Source organism: Anthonomus grandis (assembly GCF_022605725.1).
Source record: "Anthonomus grandis grandis chromosome 1 unlocalized genomic scaffold, icAntGran1.3 Chromosome55, whole genome shotgun sequence".
Taxonomy (NCBI): domain Eukaryota; kingdom Metazoa; phylum Arthropoda; class Insecta; order Coleoptera; family Curculionidae; genus Anthonomus; species Anthonomus grandis.
In genome coordinates this window covers 42,979-64,495 of record NW_026088430.1, presented here as the reverse complement: position 1 = coordinate 64,495, position 21,517 = coordinate 42,979, and the positions used below count along the sequence as shown (strand labels likewise).

Below are 21,517 nucleotides of genomic sequence, written 5' to 3'. Positions count from 1 at the left end.
CTTCCCAACAAACCCAACCCACACATCAGGTCAACCCATCTAAATATACCGACAGAAACCAGTTTTATTAGTCATATAAATATGTGGGATATAAGAATGCCAAATCAGTTCGGCATAAAACTGTGATTGTTAAAAGATACCGTCGCAATAATAAACGGGTAAACGTAATAAGAAGAGCGACCATGAGACGTACTTTGATTATTTTAGTGTCGGTGGCAGTGAATTTGTGTAAGTGGATTTATACGTTGAAACCAGTTTTTTTTGTTTGTATAGGAAATACCGTTCATTAATAATTATTTGCGAAATAATTAAATTAATAGAAATTTTGTGCGGGTCTTGGTAATTCCTTACCAAGCCAAAGAAACCCTTTTTAAACTTAATAAATTACTATTAGACTCTTTTTCATAATTTAGGTTTAAATACCGTCACTAATGCCCACGTAATAGCAAAAGCTGGTGCAGCGGCCGGATCCTATGCCCAATCCGGGTCAAATGCTGGTTCATATTCAGGTAACCTATTATAATGCTTTTATAATTTCAACTTAAAATAAAAAATACTTCTGTAGGTGCTACAGCCCATGCTGAAGCTCATGCTAGTGCTGTAGCCGGATCTGCTCTCAATTCGGGAGCGTATTATGGAGAACAACATGGAGGTGTGATACAAGTACTATATAATAATTATTTCAGTCTGAGTAATATTGATGCTATTTCAGGTACCTCAGCCCAGTCGATTAGTAAAACAGGAGCGTTAACTCAGTACGGTTCTACATCTAATTCTGCAGGTAAGTTAGCACTTTACCATCAAACAGCAGGGTTTTTAAAACCCCACTTTTATGTAGCCCTAAGTGGTTGCCTCGCATGCAGACAGCAACAGTTTCCCGGACCAAATGGCAGCATCCACGACTACAAACTCGCGTCTGCAGTGGCAGCACCTCCCCACGGAACCGTTTCAGCCGCTCAGGCCTCAGCTACGGCAACTTCCAATTATCAGCACCCAACTCCACCCGTAAGCAACTTACCAGGAGCCCCTGGAGCTATTTACAGCAGCAACCCAACAGTCACTGCGACACAATCAGCTTCCTCACAATCCTCCGGTTCTAATACTGCTTATGTTCAAACAGTAGGTCAGTTCTCTCCTGGGTAGTATTCCAATTTTTTTCAAGAAATTATTTCTCAACTTCCAAGGCTGATTTCTTCAATATTAAAGCATTTTTGGAAAAAAAGCTGAAATAGGTGTCCAATGAATTTATTTGAAGAACTTGTGTGCAATTTTTCAAATCTATAATTTTTTAATTTTTTGGAATATGAACGCTTAGTTCCAAGAACATACAATTTATTTCAAATTTTTTTTTTCTCAACTTTCTAGGCTCATTTCATTACTTTTAGGTAACTTTTAAAAAATATACTATAATGTGCGCTTAATAAATTTATTAGGAGAACTTGGGTGGAAAATTTCAAATCTCGGACGTTTTTATTTTTAGAGATGTAAGCGTTTGATTCCAATGACTTCAATGACTCAATTTTTTTCAAAAAATTTGTTTCTCAAGTTCCAAGGCTAATTTCCTTACTTTAAGGTAGTTTTTGAAAAAAATGCTGAATATTGTTTCTAATGAATTTATTGGAAGACCTCGTATGCCAATTTTCAAATCTCTAACTTTTTTATTTTTCGAGATATAAGCATTTGATGCCAAGGACTGCCAACTTTATTCAAAAATTTTTTTCTCAACTTCCAAGGCAAATTTCTTCATTTTTCAGACACTTTTATAAAAAATAAAAGAATTTTTTAAAAGAACATCAGTCACTGCGACACAATCAGCTTCCGCACAATCGTCCAGCTCTAATACTGCTTATGTTCAAACAGTAGGTCAGTTGTCTCCCGGTTTGGTTGCTAGCTTCCCAGGACCCTCGGGTAGTATTCACGATAGCAAACCGGCTACAGCAATTGCCGGTAAGTAGTGAATATTTTAATTATTTGTCCTCTTATACGGTTGCTTGCAGGAGCTTCCGCTTCTTCTGGATCCAATGTCCACGTAGCCCAACCACATCCACAACCTGCCGTCGCCGTTCCAGTAGCACCAGCGCTGGTGCCCAACCCTCAATTGTCTCAAATTATTCCAGTGTTGCCCGGCCAACCCGGCAGTATTTATAACAGTAAACCAGTTGCGGGTGGTTCTCAACATGTGAAAGAAATTGGTATGCCAATAAGGGTTTATCTGTAATTAGCTTCTGTAATTAATAATTACATTTTTCAGCTTCCGAGTCATCCTCGGAATACCATGGTCAATCAGGCTCAGCACTACCTAATCCTCAGTTGCCCCAATTAATTCCAGTTTTACCCGGTCAACCTGGTAGTATCTATAACAGTAAACCAGTTGCGGCTGGTTCTCAACATATTAAGGAAATTGGTATGCCAATAAGGATTTATCTGTAATTAGGCCTTGTAACTAATAATTATATTTTCTAGCTTCTGGATCAGCCTCTGAATACCACGATCAATCAGGATCGATCACCAACATACCGGATCACGTGAAATCTGATACCAGTTGTCAATACGTTCCGGGAGCGGTTGCCGGTAAATGTGGAACTAATGATCAAATACACGTGGATCATTCTGGTAGATTTTTTAAGCCGAATGCCTAAAGCATCATAATTGTTCTTGTTTTTCCTCTTCAGGATCTAGTTACCAATTAGCTCAGCCTCATGCACAAGCAACACCTGTTTTAGTACCTGTACAACCTAACCCTCAATTATCTCAAATATTTCCTATTCACAGTAATAAACCATCAGTGTTAGTTGGCTCGCAGAGTGTTAATGCAGCAGCAGGTACGGTTTCAGGGAATAATTAAATTAAAAAAAAAATAACCTCACTGTTTTCTTCTCTATAGCTTCTCAAGCCACTTCCTCTGGATACCACGACGAATCCGGATCGATTACCAATATTCCAGCGCATATTAAAGCGGGATCATCCTCCTGCAGATACGTTCCTGGATTGGCCGGTAACAGCTGTGGATCCAGTGGTCAATTAAATATTGACAACGGTATAAATAGTGATGTTGGAAGTAGTGGTGCTGCTAACAAAGGTGAGCTTTCATTTGAGAGCCTTTATAAGAAAATTTTTGGAAAACAGCTAGGGGCACTTAGGGTCCCAATTTTACCCTTGTTACTCAAAAACTATGCGATTTTCGAAGAAAACTCAAGAGACATTTTCTACTTGATATACATTACAAGCCTCGATATTTTTTTTATACTGTCGAAGCAAAGCGAATAACACTTTTTTGTAAAAAAAAACTAGGGGTTCATATGGTCTCAGTTTGGCCCTATTTACTTAAAAACTATGCGGTTTAAGAAGAAAAGTCAAAAGATGTTTTTTTAAAAGAATGAAAAGCCCTTTCATTTGATACAAATTACAACTCTCTATATTTTTTTATACTGTAGAAATGCAAGAAAAATTACTTTTTTTATAGGGAAAATAACTAGAGGTTCCTATCGTCCCAGTTTTTCCCTATTTTCTCAAAAATTATGCAGTTTCAGAAGAAAACTTACGACACATTTCTTGAAGATAATTCAAGACCCTTTTATTTGATATACATTACAACCCTCTATATTTTATTACACTGTAGAAATGCAGCAAATCGTAATTTTTTTTAATAGAAAATAACTAGGGGTTCCTATGGTCCCAGTTTTCCTCACTTTACTCAAAAACTATCCAATTTCAGAAGAAAATTCAAGAGACATTTGCTGAAGATAATTCGATATCTGTTCATTTCATATTTATTAAAATCCTCTATATTTTTTTATACTGTAGAAATGCCGCAAATAATAATTTTTGATAGTAAATAACTAGGGCTTCCTATTGTCTCAGTTTTCACCTATTTTCTCAAATATTATGCGATTTCAGAAAAAAATTCAAGAGACATTTCCTAAAGATAATTCAAAACATTTTCATTTCATATACATTACAAACTTCTATATTTGATTACACTGTAGCAACGCAGCAGACAACGGCATGTTTTTTGTAAAAAAAACTAGGAGTCTCTAGTTTTTCCCAATTTATTTAAAAACCGTGAGATTTCAGAAGAAAACTCGAGTGAAATTTTTTGAAGGAAATATAAAACGCCATTGCTTGATATGCATTACAACGCTTTATAATTTTTTATACTGTAGAATTGCAACAAGTAAATTTGTTTAAAAAAAAATAACTAGGGGTTTATATGATCCCAGTTTTTGCATATTCACTCAAAAACCATGTGATTTCATAAAAAAACTCAAGACATATTTTTTGAAGACAACTTAAAGCCCTTTCATTTGATATACATTACAATCCTCTATATTTTTTTATAATCAAGAAACGAAGAAAATATTTTTGTTTGCAAAAAAAACAACTAGGAGTCCCTATGATCCTAGTTTTCCTATATTTACTAAAAAACTATGCGATTTTCAAGAAAAACTCAAGAAACATTTTCTGAAGATATATCAAAGCCCTTTCTTTCGATATACATTACAACCCTCTATCTTTTTTTATACTGTAGAAACGAGACAACTGACATTTAAAAAAACTAGTAGTCCCTTTAGTTTCAGTTTGTCCCCATTTACTTTTTTTAAGAGGACCGAATGACTTATGTTATATGGATTTTTAGGTGTTTCTGCTCCATCCGTTCATCCAGAGACTCCATTATCTGGCACATATTACATCAATAAACCGTCAACTGATTTGGAGGCACCGATAAAGTCAAGCTTCTCCGGTCAAATTCCTTGTGCCGGTGGTAGCTCTTGCATTCAAACTAATCAGGGTAAGTGACCGGTTCAACATGGAAAATATCTGGAAAAACGCGTTCTGCTTTTTTAGGATTAAACACGCATGATGCCGCACATCTTTCCGGGGGAATAGTTTTCCAAAACGAAGACGGTTCCTATCACGGTAACAATAAGGCTGGTTATAAGAATTCAGAAAATGGCCATTATGCAGTAAGCACCAAAAGCGAAGATAATAAAGGAGTCTTGATTGGTATGTAGCAAGATGTGGTAAAATATCAAATAACTCAAATATCTCTTGGATTTATTTGAGTACTTGTTCTTTTTGTAGGTCCTGGAACCGGTCATTTGCCCATCGAAAACTCAAAACCGTTCGGTACTCAAGGGGCATTCGGTGGTTCAGCGGCATTTTCAAAAAGCAACGCTGCCGCTGCTTCAAATAACCACCAAACAACAAGCGAAAATCTCAATAATGAACATAAACCGTTCGGCACTCAAGGAGCTTTTGGTGGGTCAACAGCTTACTCCAAAAGTGACGCCTCGGCTAATGGACAACAGTCGTCAGTAGGTCATCAACAACCATTGGGAAACCAAGGGGCCTATTTGGGGGATAAGTCGGGATCGTATAGCGGCCATGGAACGTTTGGAGTATCAAAAGCTGGCTCTGCTTCCGGAAGTGGAGCTGCCCTAGCAGTTGCAAAAGCCGGTTCGGCTGTTTCCAATGAAGTTCACTCGCCTACTGCCGGTCAGCTCATTGACGTAAGAGATAACGGAGTTTACGGATTGTCCGGTAGTTTTTTGAAGAGTTCTTCTAGTTCACAGAGTAAGTAACTTTTACCTTAATGACTTTTTCAGCAGTGCAACTTATTTTTTTTTAATTTTCTTACAGGTTACTCAAGTGCCAGTGCCAGTTCAAGCGCAGTGTCATACTCCGGTACATTTTAAATAGATTAGGCTCGTTAAGTATCATTTAATTTTGAAATCATGTGATAGCTTTTAAATCTATTTTTGCCAATAAATTTAGTTTTTATATTGACGTTTTAGTTTTATTTAAGTTGATAGCTGAATCCCCTCAAACCGTTGGTTATTAAAAAAAAAATTTATCTTGAACTGGTTTATTCTATATATCGGTAGGATTAACAGAGGTCTTGCGTGAGTTAACTATCCGGATATGCCAAACTCATTTTTAAAAAATACAAAATTTATTTCGTACAAACTAAGCGTAGCTACTATTTCAACTGACTAACTAAAAATAACAAATGGTGGGACTGTGGCATAACTCATGCGAAAATTAAGGTGCGATCTTGTTCTGAATCTACTGTGATGTAATTTTTATAATCTATCAGCTATCAGGATACGTTTAGGAGTATACGTTACAATAGTTAAACACGACTTTATTATGATTTTGTTCGTATACAAAGATCTTTTTCAAAAATGATATCCAGAGTAGTTCTGTTAAACCTATATATAATTTAAGGTTTTCCTGATCATAAGGTAACCTCTTTTTGTATCCAAAACAAGTAATGGAATATTTAGATGCGTTCAGTTATAAGTATATATTGCTTATTTCATCTCATTGTTAATGTCCAGTGCGACTGATTTATTTTAAATTGATTTGTCTATCGAGCACAAAGATTTGGATTTTTTTTAGTTTTCACAACGTCGAACATATCAAAAACGTGTAATTCTTTTCTTGATAAAGAATTGGCCAAGAACTGAACCTTTTAAGGTATATCTGCAGTTATTTTACAAAAATATGAAAATTCTATAATATTCATTCATCTGATTTCTTCTTTTTAAAGTGTGCCGGAAAGAACATGACTGCACTCTGAGTGAATCCATAGCATATTCAAGCTTTTCACAGACTTTTAATATAATTTATTTACTATATAACGCTAGTTCCACTCTGAATGTACCAAAAAATAAAACGTACACATTTTATCCGTCAAATTCTCGTTTTTATCCTGCACCATATACTGGTTGTACCAACAGAGGTCTGGAGTGCGGAATTTAATGCGTGATCTTGTTCTAGGTCGAGAAGATTCTGTAATAAGCGTAAACATCAATATTTGATTGAAATATAGATTAATTTTTCCTTTTTATATATATAAGACAGTCGTGTAGGGTTTTTTGCAGTGCTTGCAATTTGATCAGTGATTCCATGAATAATTTCCCAATTTATCTCCTACATTAAACGCCATTTTGGTTTAAAACCAGCGCTATTGTTCAATGTTAGTCACTCATCGATTTTTCTTGTATTAAAAGAAAATATTAAGGCGTCCCTATAAATTGATTCCCATTGAACTTACGGAAGATGATTCTGATAAGAGATCGAATTTTTGTGATCAAATAATGGCATAACAATGAGATCCAATCATTGCACGTTTTTTTTTCTGATGAGTGCCCCTTTACATGGTCTCTCACTGGATAAAAGAACAACATACAGGCTGAAAAGGCTAATGTTTGGACAGGAATTGTTGTAGATTATGATGTCACTGGACCATCGATTAACTATGGCAATTTGAATTGTGATAATGATTTAACAGTGTTCTAAAATAATGTCGTGCCAACTTTGACAAACTTACATCCTGATCTAGCAAACCCACAAGTTCCGGCTAATATCATATGGTTTCAGTAAGATGGACCAAATCAATGTCCGGCAGGACCACAAACGATTATTTCCAAATCGGTGGATTGGGAGACGAGGACCGATGGAATTGCCAGCGACATCATTAGACTTTTTTTTACGTTATTAATAATATCTACAAAACTAAACCCCTCGACTTTGATAGACGAATAACGATTGTGATTAGTTCATCGGTCATGCCTGAGATGTGGAGTACTTTAGAAGAAATTTCTATTTAACATTATGGTGTTCTCAGGACGTTCTGGCCAGCATTATGAACTTCTACATTGACCTTAACGTTTTCTTTTTGTTGTTTATTTAAGAGATAAACAATATTACTTATTAGATTCTGGATGTGTTGTAATGAATATGTGGAACCAAACAATTTTCTTAAATCGGAAAACACGTAATAACTTCGAAACAGTTGAGAATTGATATAAGATATTGTACACGTAGTATTTCTAGAATTTTATATATTATGCATTTAGCGGATACACATTGTAGAAGCAATTTAGCAAGGTATTTGACGTTAAGTCGTATGCTTTTCTTATATAATTCCATGTTTTTCAGTGTAGATTTTTACTCGCTCTATTTTTACGTTTAAAAGGAAAATCAACCATCTTAGATTTAATTAATAGTACCAACATTAAACTGGAATTTTACGGTTTACTGTATTTTTACTTTTGTGTTATTTTTTAGTTACGTACACCTAAAAAACCTTTCAATTTATGGATATTCCTTTGGGCTTGTTAACATCCTATTCGTTTTTAAAAATAAATAAAAAAAGCCACAAGAAATTTGATATAACTTAGCCTAAGTCAGAAATATTACCAATACTTTTCTACGTCTGTTTTTAATTGCATTTGTTGAAAAACGAAGCACCTCGTACTATGTACGGATAAAAACTAAATTTTTTAATAATAATAAAGGTCTTTTTATTTAAGAAAAAAAAAATACAATAATTACAAGGTTAATAGTTTAAAGGCGAGATTCAGCGCACAAAGATTTAGATATATAAATGCCTGTTCTTCCATCTAACCTAATTATCTATACAATACTAAGTTTCAAAATAGGAATAATATAAACGCTATAAATTATAAAGAGTACCTCAACCAGCAAAAAAAGAAAATGTGACAGCATATATGCCTACGCATTTTGGAGTTTCTGAATTCTACTCTCTTCAGCAGTTCTCAAGCATGGACCCTACACTGCATCGCAATGATTAAGCTGTGATAGGACCAGCGAATCACACAGTAGAATTTTTGTTTTTCTATTTAAAACGTAACGATGTGTATAAATATTTTTAAGGTTTAAAAATCCTTTTTGAATACATGAATTTACGTGCTGCGTGAATCGCAAGTCACTATCCAGAATCAAACCCAAGCTCTTGCAGTGCTCGACGTGTTTTATAGGCTCGTTATTGATATGAATTAGGTCCCTATAATACTGTAAAAAACTCTTACGGCTACCCTTGCCCCCAAACAACATAAATGCTGATTTCATATGCATTTATGCTATTGCAAGGTCATAATTAATGACATCCACTGCTTGGGAACTTTCACCTGGTTCAAATGAGAGATATATTTGAGTATATGCTGAGTATATGCTGATGAATAGTGCTGCTTAGATGATATGAATATTTTTGCCATGTTTGATACATAGATTGAAAGAAGGATTGGCCCAAGGATAGAGCCCTGAGGCACGCCAGAAGAAATCTCTAAAAAACCAGAATCTACGCCATTATAAGAAACAGCTTGATATACCTATCTCTAAGATAATTAGCAATCAACGCGCATGCCCCCTCCCCTAAACCAACAAATGACAAAATATTTATTAAAAGATCATGGTTGAGAGCATCAAAGGCCTATAGTCAAGCATTACCAGTAATGTTAGTTTATTGGAATCAAATGCTGATAAAATATCATCAGTTATAGAGGCCAATGCCGTACAACAGTACCGTGGTTTGATCTAAACCCTGATTGTGTCACTGGTAAAATTGAGTTGTCTTTAACATACATATTTCTGAAGCTGCATTTCCATTACTTTTTCTAATATTTTTGATAGCATTGGAAGAATGCTTATTGGCCTCAGATCGCTTAATGTAAGAGGATTTAACGTCTTGGGTAAAGGGCTAACTTTCGCTTTTTTCCACATTGAAGGAAAAACAGAATTTTCGAGACAGAAGTTTATGACATGGACAAATAACCCTAGTTTCACTCTGAATGTACTATAAAATAAAACGTACGCCTTTTTTTTGTTAAATTGTTGTTTTTATCTTGCACTTGTTTCTTCCATATCATATGGTTTCCGTAAGATGTGTCAAATCAAAGTTCTGCAGTAGGTACGTCATTCGATTATTTCCAAATCGGTGTGTAGGAAGACGAGGACCGATGGAATGGCCAGCACGATCCCCTGATTTGACATCATTAGACTTTTTTTACGGCCATCTACAAAACTAAACCCTTCGACTTAGCTAACTTACAAAAACGAATAAGATTAGCGTGTTGCCAAGACGTAGTATGGAGCATATTGAACATTTCCTACATTGACTTAATGTTTTTTTTTGTTTTTTAATTAAGAGATAAACAGTAGTACTAGTTAGTTTATTGTAATGAATTTATAATTTACTTTGCTTTTTATGAAAATTTTTACAGAAAAGCGGAAAACACTTAAATAGTTCAAAATTGGTAAAATATTTCTAGAATTTGATATATTTTGATACGTTATGTATGCCGTTAAGTCGTATGCTTTTTTTTATATAATTCCACATTTTTCAGTGTCATTTATTTATATGTTTAAGAGGAAAATCAAGAAACTTAGGGTTTTATTGTATTTTTACTTTTGTGTTGTTTTTAATTATGTACACCTAAATTGCAATTTGTGGGTTACAGGCTGTGTGTATTTATTTTAAAAAATAAATAAAAAAAGACACAAAAAAATTGCTTAAAATTTATTTATTATTAAAAAAAAAAAGAAATTTATATAACTTAACCTAAATCGGGAATATCGTCGATACTTTTCCGCGCGTGCATTTGTTGCTGTTGCAACTGTTGCAGCTGTTGCACGAACGTTCCCTGATGCGACTGATTCGACGCACTTTGATTAGTCTGATTCGAAACGACGACCATCTTTTGCGGTTGACTTTGGATGAATTTCGGTTGTTGCGTCAGATTTTGGTTGCTGCTCGACACCAATTTAACCACCTGAAAAAAATTTCAAACTTATCCGCACGAAAATTTCCGTTCAAATATTAACGGCGAGAAATTGAATAATTGAAAACTTACGGTCGTGGTCGGCGATGTGACCTGACTGAACTGTTGCTGTGTGGCCGCGTTACCTTGAGACCTCTGCGGCATAAAAACGACCTTTTGTTGCTGACTCTGTTGTAGCGAGAACCTCTGAGGCTGCTGACTCATCACGATCGTTCTTCCTTGGGGCGCCGGATTACTCTTAAAGAATGCACCACATTATACAGATACGATCATTCTAACTTCGCTTATAGGAATTATATATCGTGGTGGGTCTGGCAACGTTGTGACAACATACTCGAAGCAGCGGACCCCGCCGAAGCCCGAAACCGAAACCTTTCAGTAGTCTTAAGGCGTTCAAGCGGGGATGCACTGCTCTATGGCAAATTAAAAAAAAATTGTTTCGTTTGAGTCTTTGCTGCTGCCTGTCCTAACAGCAAAAAATAAACTAAAAACCGACTGCAATAATGTTGTAAACACAAATTAACTAAATATTGGACAGGAAATAAAAAAACTAATTCAAAATAAAGCAAAAAATTAATTAATTTGATAATATTAAATAAAAATTAAAATTATCTTATGTCAGGTTCAAAAAGGCCACCCTGTTTAGCAGTGCAGTACGTCAGTCGATCATAAAACGAACTTCTCGTGTTCGACAACATTTCAATCGAGATACTATTAAATGCTTGCCTAATTTTAACACAAAGCTCTTCTAAATTAGTAGCCCGTTAATTTTCGTGCCTATAATTTGAAATTTAAAGTGAATTTGGAATTTTTTAGTTTTTAGGATGCTTGTACACAAGATTTTGTTGTCTTACGTAATATAGCACATTTTCTTTCTTTCTTTCTTTCATTTGTTCATTTAAGTTTCCCCAAAGAAAAAAATCATTGGGGGCTAAATCGGGGCTTCTGGCGGGCGATTTAATAGTACCGTTTCCACTGATTGTTCGATCAGAGAAAGACGTTTCGAGAAATTGACGTACCACTAATACGTTATGAGCGGGACAACCATCCTGTTGAAACCAAACTTGTTCTAAATTGATATTGAGCCCTCGAATAGCAGGAAGAACTTCATACCTCAAAAGATTAAGGTATTTGTTGGCATTAAGGTTTCCATCGATAAAAAAAGGGCCTATAATTGAATCACCTAAAATGCCTGTCCATACATTAACCTTTTGAGGGTATTGTGTACGTGTTGGTATGCGTATGTGCTTGTTTTCCCTCGAACTGTAATGGACGGATTATGTTTACCACAAATAGAGAAAGAGGACTCATCTGAAAACAAAATGTTACTAATAAACATTTCGTCCCGATTTGCGTCTCTCATTGTCCTGTGGGAAAATTTCATGGGTTTTTTGCAACTTATAGCACTTGTACTTATTTCTTTTTAAAATTCTTCTAACCCTTAAAGGCTCAATACCCGTTTCTTTGGCAACGGTTGTACTATTGCAAGGAAAGTTAATTTCAGCAACAGCACAAACCTTAACCTCCCTTTCTCCCTTTCTTCGGCTAGCGGTCTAACAACAGGTAGTTACTCATTTGCGTAGCATTTCCTGCAATTTTGCAAGCACCCAAAGGTCTCAAACCTATGGATAATTGCAAAAATTGTGCTGCGTACGGGAATGGGCCGATTTTCGAACGTGAATGCAATTCTGCCTCATATTTCATCGACAGAACTGCCGGCATAATACCACTTAATAATTTGCTTTTTTTTCCTCAAGAGAACACATTTTAACAAGAAAATAGCGAGCGGTTTTAAATTTAATCTTTGCTGATTAAGCAGGAAGCTAGGAATAAAAATAACGTTAAACGTTTAAAATGCAATCTCATATTGGCAGTGCATTATGGTGGGGATAAGAATTATCTCGTTTTTCGATCTCGTATTAATTTGGAAACGGCATGTATTGTGCCCTCTGTCTGTCTCATGCGGACTCCATATGTCCCCTCTCGCTTACGCTCATAGACTATTTCCTATAGGCGACGTTTGAATGATTATATATGTATATTTATACATCACATTGTTACACTAAAATCCGAGTTATATGAGGCGTGACGTCACTAGTTAGTTAACCCACCTGCTGTATAATTCCGCTGGAGGTGACCGTTCGCGCGGTGACGGACGGTCCGACCGTCGCGGACGGCACGACGCCGGACGACGACGATGTTGCCGAATTAGCGGAAGAGGACGCGGGCGCCGTAATTTGGGTGCGCGCTTTGGCAACGGCGCCGTGCAACGAAAATCCCAAGTAGCCGTAGTCCTGTTTGTAGTCCTCGATGTTATCGGGGGGGCCCCGTAACGATTTTATGATCGGCGTCATCACTTTGATCAGCAGTTGTTTGATGTGACCGGCGGCCGTTCGATCGGCGTTCGACACCATACCGATCTGGTCCAAGTGGCTCTCGAGGCGAGCACCTAAGCAAATATGTCCCCCTTTAGTTATTAACGTAGACTGAATTCAAAATAATCATCCATTATTCTCAAAGAGACTTAGATATATAACCAAAGGAAGAGAAAGTATACTCAACGGAGACGCTTCATTTTTGAGTCACTTCCTTTGGTCAAAGTAGACTGACCTAAGTGCAATTATGACATAATAACTCTTTTGGCAAATGCTGGAGTTGTAGCCCATAAAATTTTTACCACCCCCTGATTGCTTGAAAATTATTGATTTACCAACAATAGTTGGTATTACTCAATATTGATAAACTTCAACAAAAATCAGCCGTCAACGATTTATAAATCAAACAACAAATAACCTAAAACTTTAGTTTGTGTAACTTTTCTAGGAATTAAATTAGATTATAGGTTGGATTGGACATATCATAGCTAACATTTGCTACCTACTGCTACTCAATTACAATTATTTCCAACAATGTTTGTATTGAAACCGCAATGGCATATCATGCGTATGTACACTTTCGATTAAGGTATGGAGTTATCTTGTGAAATAATAGCTCACAATCTAGCAAAATCACCTTAAAAGAATAGAAACTTTCAGGTAAAAATTGAAACACTACCATCAACTTTTACTCTATAGACTTTAAAGAAAACCTAGAATCTCTTTCAAGGGTAAACAGTCAAACTCTAGATTTCTGTAATCTAAGTATTCATATGATCATTATAATTAAACCAAGAACCAGTTGAATTATTGAAGGGATATCCGTCTTGTACTATGAAGAGATAATATAATCATTTGCCTCTAGAAATTGAAAATAAGTAATAGTCACTTCAATAAGTAAGTTTGAGTTTCATTATTCTACTTTTTCTCATATAATGTAATATAAAACGATTTACTTGCATCTATGTTAAACTACTTTTATATATATACAAGTAATTTTTACTAGAATTCTTGTATAGATCTATTATTATTGTTTTTTTTTGATTTGTTTGTTAATTATTAAACGTTTTATGTATTGATTGTTTAAAATTTTTGTTTTGAAACATTTTTGAAATCCAAATAGACCTACCGATAATTTTAATCCTGGGCAAAATAAAAATCCGAACAACTTCGGTACCGAGTTCCGATAAACCCTGTAACGCTCCGTACAACGACGACATCGGGATTTTGTCGCTTTGCTGTAAAGCGTTGGTGAACATCCTGGTGATTCTCGTCTGAATGTTGTTCGTGCTCGTATTAAAGTTTTTACAAATTTGGGCCATCAGTCGAGAAGCGAAATCCCTGAGGGCCCAATGGTTGTCCAGTTCAGGTCTCATACACAACTGTTTCGATACTATGCATGTTGTTACTGAAGGTATCAGTTCATGAAGCTGGAAATACGTTAATAAGTTCAAAATTATTTATTTTAAGTACCTCAGATATTACTGGATTTTATTATTATTGAATAATTTCCAGTGCCAAATAAACCAGTCTTAATATGTCTATAAATGGGGAAAATATTTGTGTGATTTGTTATATATAGTTCAAATTTTCTCTTGTACTCACATATTTTTCCAAATACAAAGATTGATTGTCCAATAAAGCCTTAACCATCCGCATAAGATAAATGAGCAGTGCCAAATTATTTTGAACAACATTTACCCTTACTCCTTCAATTATGAATGTGCACATCCTGGGAAGCATTTCGTGTAAACCAGGATCTGATGATAAGCTCTGAAGAGCTTCCTATAAAATTGACATATTTTTTATTAGTGTTTCATAACCTACATCCTTTATCAATTTGAGAAATTTTTCCAGATTAATTTTAATATAATTCCATAATTAATGGCTTTTATGTTAGTATTGTTAGAATAATTTTATATGTATGTGTAACTGAATAAATTGAAAATAATGGATTCTACTTACTGCTCGTCTGGCTTCGTCTGATCCAACACATGCCTCAGTAATTTCCTTATAATACAACTGTTGTTCGACAGACAACTCGTGAGTGGCCAACTGTTTAATTTGAACAGTTTCTACATTTTTCAATTTTTGTTTTCCTGTACTGGGTTTCCCAGCCGTTTCCTTCATTGGTTTTTTATTCACTGGGTCTACAGACTCTAGCTATAATCAAAAGAATTTTAATAATTACATTCACACTCACTTAAATGCCAACCTTTTGAACCGCTTTAGCTACAGGAGGTGGGTTCTCAGGTATAGTCGGTTGAATACCATCTATGCACAACCAGTGAGATCTCAATACAACTTCCAAGGGAGCTTTTGGGTTCACATTTGTAAGCAAGTCTCCTAAGTCCACTTCCTTTTCCTCGATAAAATGTAATTCTCTGCCACCGCCAGAGGCAAATCGGAAAGGGAGTGGTTCAGTCGAATGGAACCCATATTGGGGCTAAAAGTACAATAATATGGCCTGCACAAATGTATTTAGAACATCAAACAATATACATCCATATTCTTGTAGAATACTAAGTGAATCTTTCACATAAAGTAAACTGTAATTGTTTTGACTGGTGTAAGTAGCTTGAACTTAGGCTATGGTACATTTAAAAAATATAATCCTTAACTTACCTCAATATTTTTAACTTTCAAGGCGGAATCAACATCACTCTGTAACAACTTAACTCGTTTTGCATGGTGCATAAATTTGGCGGCGTCTTGAATAATATGCTTTAAACGAAAAGAGATATCCTCTGCAAGATCCTTGGCCGCTTCATCTTGTAAATTACCGATCCCGATACTTTCCGCTATAACTTTGATGGATTCCACTGAAAAATTGGTGCCATACAAGTCGCTTTCTGTTATCTTGGACATCCTTAGCTTGTGCCCCTCTGCGGTGTTTTTACATATGGAATTTTATTTCTTAGCTTATATGAGAGATTTGTGATTAAATATAAATTATTAAGAAGTTAGTGGATAATAAGGTAATACATAAAATATAAAAATAAGTTCACTTTAGTTTTAATGGTTATGGCCCAGGTTTTGATACAACAACAACAAACCGATGTCAAAAAATGACAGTTGTTAAGCTAAAATCACATGGCAGCTTGCTTGTTTTGCTAACGCAACATGATTGACCCAGTTTAAATTAGTATAATGGTCATTTTTAAGCCAAGAGTAAATTTTTAAAGACTTCATAATGTTTATTTAAACTTATGTTCGAAAAATGCACCTTTAAAATTGTGTCATTGTAATTGCAGCCTAACCTTATTGGAAAAACTGTCAAACAAATGTCAACTTAAATTAACCTCAAACGTCAACCATTTATTTTTATTTTGGGTTAGTTGGATGATGAACCCCAAAAACATAGAGAAAATAAGAGGCCTTTTATTAACTTTCTCTGTGCCCAGAAATCTAAAGAGATTCTAGGGTATATCACCCCAGGAGGATCTATTAAAATGTACTTTCATCTTAATTCTACTGTCCAACTATTTTATCTTTTAAACCTGTTTATCCTCTCCCTGTCGGACTGTGGTTGCAACCTAAACAGAGCAGGGGAATGCAGTACCCAGGAAAATGCAATTAAACCCAACAATAAATATTCAAAGGAACTAAATTCAGACTTACCAAACCAACCGAAACCTAACCGCTATAACATGAAATTAATCAGGAAGGGCACATTTGAAATGGGTACCAATAAACCCATTTTTAAATCGGATTTCGAAGGACCCTCTCGCAATGTCACCATCGAACAAGATTTTTATTTGGACACTTACGAGGTTTCCAACCGAGACTTTTATGACTTCGTTAGGGAAACAGGTTACAAAACCGAAGCGGAAACATTTGGGGATAGTTTCGTATTTGAAATGGCCTTGTCCGAGGGTCAGAGGGACTTGTATCAGGATGTAAGAGCTAGACAGGCCCCTTGGTGGATAAAATTGAAGGGAGTCACATGGAAACATCCGGAAGGGCCAGATTCTACTATTGAAGGTACAGTTTATTAGTAAAATGATTACTAGTCTATATACAATTATTATGGAATCTTTGGAAACACTTCATCTGCCCATATGTTTTTTCTTGTACTTAATTTAGCAGTAGGAAGAATCTTCAAGTAAAATCTGTATTGTTGTGACAAATTCATAGTGATTTAGTTATTTTATTGGGTATTATGTTACTTATAGTAAAATTCAATTTAGAAAATATGCTCTCTTTGGGAGAAAAAATCTCCCAAGCTTATAAATTCAAAAGAAGAAGAAAATAGACTTATTAACATATTTGAAAGAAATGTGACCTTAAATCTTTAACGATACCTTTCATTATATTTAATTTAAGTTCAATAGGTATTACATACAATAATTTACTTGAGGTGTAATAGATTTTATATGCCCAGGAGCTGAGGTTTTTTTAATCTATTAATCTCTGAGTACAGTTCTTCTTTTCAATATCCTACCTAACTCTGTTATTGAAATTGAAAATGATGAGAAAACCTACTTGTTTTATAAAATTTGAACCAATGTTTCGTAAAAATTACATCTACTAAAATAAAGTAAAGTAAATTAAAAATATGTATTTACTATAAGTGAAGTAATACCCAATAAAATGAGTAACTCAGGAAGAATCATCACAGAAAATTTAAAAAAAAATGGATTATTTCATATTCAAAGATATATTGCCCAACAGGAAACAAATCCTAATAATAAGACAGTTATTGAATACATAGAGGCCTGAATCATCAATTTGATTGTTGTAACACTAAACTTCTACAAACAGCAGATTGATAAAGGGATAGTGGTTTAAAACATGAAAGCAACAACTGCTGACTGAATCTTCTTAAAAGGTTAATAATTTGTTTGTACAATTTATTTGAGCCTATTAATATAGCCCTGCACATGCAATAGGCACAATTTGAAAATATGATTATATAACTAGTCAACCTCATTTTCTTATCTATTTGAGAATTTTTAAATATTTCATGTATAAATCCTAAGCAGATCTTGTGCTTTCAAACAGTAGAAACTTACTACCAATACTTGCAGAAATACCATTACTAAAAAACCAAGCAATGCTTCCGTGGGGGACACCACTTGAGTCAATCTGAACCCATTAAACTCCACGAATTGTGGTCATAATATTTATAACAAGTTGGAAATTAAAAAGTCTACTAGATGTTTATGAAGAACGAAAACCATATAATGTTCGTATTATTTTTTAACCATTTGTCCGACAATTTCTTTTTAGATAGAATGACGCATCCAGTGACCCACGTGTCCTGGAACGATGCAGTGGCATATTGTCAGCATTTTGGCAAAAGATTACCAACAGAATCGGAGTGGGAAATGGCATGCCGCGGTGGCCTAAAACAAAAATTGTACCCTTGGGGTAACAAATTAAATCCCAAAGGCCAACATTGGTAAAAAATTAGTGCAGTATTGGTGGAATCGGTGTATTTGGTTGTTTCAGGGCCAACATATGGCAAGGGGATTTTCCGAAAGGGAATACGGCCGAAGATGGATTTTTGTTCACATGTCCAGTGGACGAGTTTCCTCCCAATAAATTCGGACTGCATAATATGGCCGGGAATGTTTGGGAATGGGTACAGGATGGTTGGCAGACAGATCCAGAGGTAAATCATAATAGATACTAAATATTAGGGTTTTTATTTGAAAAGTTCCCAATTTAGAACTCTAAGGTAAAAAAAGGAGGATCTTTCTTGTGTCACGAATCGTATTGTTGGAGGTATCGGTGTGCAGCGCGATCTACAAACACCAAAGACAGTTCGGCAGGGAATTTGGGGTTCAGATGTGCAGCAGATGCCGGATAGCGAAATTTTTTACCTAGGAATCAAATATTTACGAATTAAAATGTTTTAATGTTTTTTTAAATATGTATTGTTTTGTATTTTTCTTTTTACATAAACATAGAAATACGTTCTCAACCATATTATTTAAAGAAGAGCCCTACAAAATCAACTAAATGATTATAACTTAATCACCTTCTAAAAAAACTTTCTTTAATTTTAACTCAAATACTATTAAAAAGAAAGTGATGATGCTTTTAACTGATAGGTTTGGTAAATAAATATTTAGTTACTTATCAAAGTACTTCAATGAAGACTATTATTCCTTGCAGGTTGTATGTCACATAAGAAAATGAAATTTCAAACAATTAATGTTCCGACACGAACTTACTAATGTGCATTACACCTAGAAGTACCTTCCATAAATTAATACAATACAAATCATTAAAATCCGTATATTATGATAAATTTGTTAATAGTCAAAAATTACCCCTAAAGTTCCTTGAAATCCTAAAAACAAATTACGACAAATGCCTGGAATAAATTTATTTTTTATTTTTTGGAAAGCATGGATTTATTCTAGTTTGAAAGAAATCGTCCATTTTTTCAAAGAGACCTAGATTTTAAAATCTGAACTGCAAAAAGTCTCGGTCTCAAAAAATAATTTTTTATTCAAAAAGTTGTTTCACACGTGTTTCGCTCCTAAGAGCATCATCAGACCTTCAAAATCTTACCATCTACAAACGATACAACATGGTTTCAGGCCACATTAAACACACTCACTGAGTATGTCGTTTTGATTGAATTGAGTGTTTAGTGTGACCTGACAATATGTGATTTTTTCAAACTTGCAGAGATTCAACGATTTTTCTTAAATACCTGAAAAGTACCAAGCAAGTAACTGGAAAATATTTAAAAAATCACTCAGAATTCCTTAGTAAAAACATTAATCGTCCTTATTAAAATTGTATGGATTTTTTTCAAAGCTATTTTTTTTTTATTTTTAACTTCGAAGAATTTGGCGTTATTTCGTTATTCTTTTAAGGTAATTTTATGTTTCTTCGTGTTCTATTTTAGAAAAATGTAAAAAATTACGTGAACCAAATACCTGGAAAACGTTAAATTGCTTGAAGATATAGATAAAAGCCACGACAATTTCCTAAAATAAAACAATTAATTTTTGAATTACAAGTAGAAAATGTATTTTTATCCAAATAAAATGTTATCGTAGGAAATTGTTTATTTCTATAAGGCACATTTTTTATCTTCCAGACATTTCAAGGTACTTAGTTTTAGGTTTTCTTTTGACGATTTTTGCATAAGTCTAGGTTTGAACACCAGATTTTTGGGAATTGACATAGATAATAAACTAAAGTATACGAGTCGCATTTTAAATTTAAATAAAACGAAAAATATTGTGATAGTGAAAATGACTCTATATCTATGGCAAAAATTATTATGCATTACTGGAATCACATCTTCGCTATGGTGTTTGTCTGACATTGATTTGCTTATTTATATTAGAAATAGTCTCTTTAATAAATAAAAATGTTACACACCCATCCTTATGTATGTAGTAAACATAACCAAGTAATCCTACTATGTCACGATCAAGTTTGACATAAAATCCGATAAGTTTCAAAGCTTTGTCCACGGAATTTGGGACAGTAAAGGATATTTTGATTTGAGGGATCTAACAAACATGTATTGATAAAATTGTTAGATCATTCTTGAAAACTCTTGGTTTCATAATTAAGTCAACAAAAAGGTTTGATAGTCCTTGGTGATTACCTTATATAATAGCCTAATTAAGTCTAAACTACTTTATGCAGCAATGGTGTGGTTGCCTAACTGTAATGTCTATATGAAATAATGTGCAGCTCAGATTTTTGAAATATCTATGCTTCAAAATTGATGGAGGAGACATGACCAATGATAAGTTACTTCTACAAAGATTTATTTTTTAATAAGGCTTTTTTTTATTTAAGTTATGCAACTATAAAATTGATGCACCTCATCATTTACCGGACTCTTTGGTTCCCCCTATCCATACTAGAAAAGACTTTTCACTTATTTTACACAGCAATTATGATTTTGATCTGTTTAATGGCTCTATAGCTACATTTAAAAACAAAATTACTCCAATGATTATGACCTTATCAAAGCTCTCTTTCTATATAAACCTTTCATTTAAATTTACTGTTACCTAGAGTATATTCTGGAGTTGTGAGCTTGGGATTTCGGTTGCTTCTGAATCATTTTTATACGCTGTTAAACTACTTGAAGTATATAGTTTTTTAATTTGTCTGTTTTGCATAATTACTTTTTGATCTGTCTTGTTAGACAATCTTTGGTAAACCCTAGTACTCTTACCATATTAAGCTTGACTGATACATAATCGTTAATAGTATATTTAAAGCAACTAGTGGCTATACAAGTAGAGATGTTATAAACTTTAATAAACATACCAATCTAAGTCGCTTTTATTGGATAAGGCATATTATAACCTGGATGACTTTTTTAATGATAGGTTTTAACCTTGGACATGTTGGAAAGTTTTCTTTTTTTCTTCTCTAGTTTTGTCAACAAGTTTACCTTTATTTAGTAATTGATTGTTTTATTTAGTTATCTTTAATTTAAGTATGTTCAAAAAGTTTTGTCTTCTTGTGTTTAATTTTGTTCATTGTTTTGTCAATTTTTGAAATTGTATTTGTGCTTTGTTTTTTTAACTTGTAGGATGCTTGTACACAAGATTATTCTTA

The 21,517-nt window shown here is 34.3% G+C and overlaps 3 protein-coding genes across 3 annotated transcripts; 2 read left to right on the top strand and 1 right to left on the bottom strand.

Annotated features, from left to right (window-relative positions):
- The first annotated feature begins 72 nt into the window (after nt 1-72).
- Nucleotides 73-5,787, top strand: LOC126749441 (pneumococcal serine-rich repeat protein-like). Its single transcript, XM_050459136.1, has 15 exons — nt 73-228; nt 414-509; nt 566-652; nt 713-781; nt 839-1,123; nt 1,861-1,947; nt 1,998-2,192; nt 2,252-2,404; nt 2,464-2,613; nt 2,673-2,822; nt 2,885-3,079; nt 4,637-4,789; nt 4,846-5,004; nt 5,083-5,574; nt 5,641-5,787. The coding sequence occupies exons 1-15, from the start codon at nt 183-185 to the stop codon at nt 5,694-5,696; spliced, it is 2,373 nt and encodes a 790-aa protein (XP_050315093.1). The 5' UTR covers nt 73-182; the 3' UTR covers nt 5,697-5,787.
- A 4,529-nt stretch (nt 5,788-10,316) lies between these two features.
- LOC126749420 (transcription initiation factor TFIID subunit 6-like) lies at nt 10,317-16,230 on the bottom strand. The gene is made up of 8 exons (XM_050459111.1): nt 15,590-16,230; nt 15,180-15,410; nt 14,930-15,127; nt 14,570-14,749; nt 14,094-14,394; nt 12,701-13,038; nt 10,662-10,826; nt 10,317-10,580 (listed from the first exon to the last, which is right to left on the bottom strand). Exons 1-8 carry the CDS (start codon nt 15,830-15,832, stop codon nt 10,365-10,367), a joined length of 1,872 nt encoding a protein of 623 aa, XP_050315068.1. The 5' UTR covers nt 15,833-16,230; the 3' UTR covers nt 10,317-10,364.
- Nucleotides 16,231-16,278: 48 nt separating this feature from the next.
- LOC126749423 (formylglycine-generating enzyme-like) lies at nt 16,279-18,893 on the top strand. Its single transcript, XM_050459115.1, has 4 exons — nt 16,279-16,948; nt 18,197-18,368; nt 18,419-18,581; nt 18,639-18,893. The coding sequence occupies exons 1-4, from the start codon at nt 16,417-16,419 to the stop codon at nt 18,777-18,779; spliced, it is 1,008 nt and encodes a 335-aa protein (XP_050315072.1). The 5' UTR covers nt 16,279-16,416; the 3' UTR covers nt 18,780-18,893.
- The last annotated feature ends 2,624 nt before the right edge of the window (nt 18,894-21,517 follow it).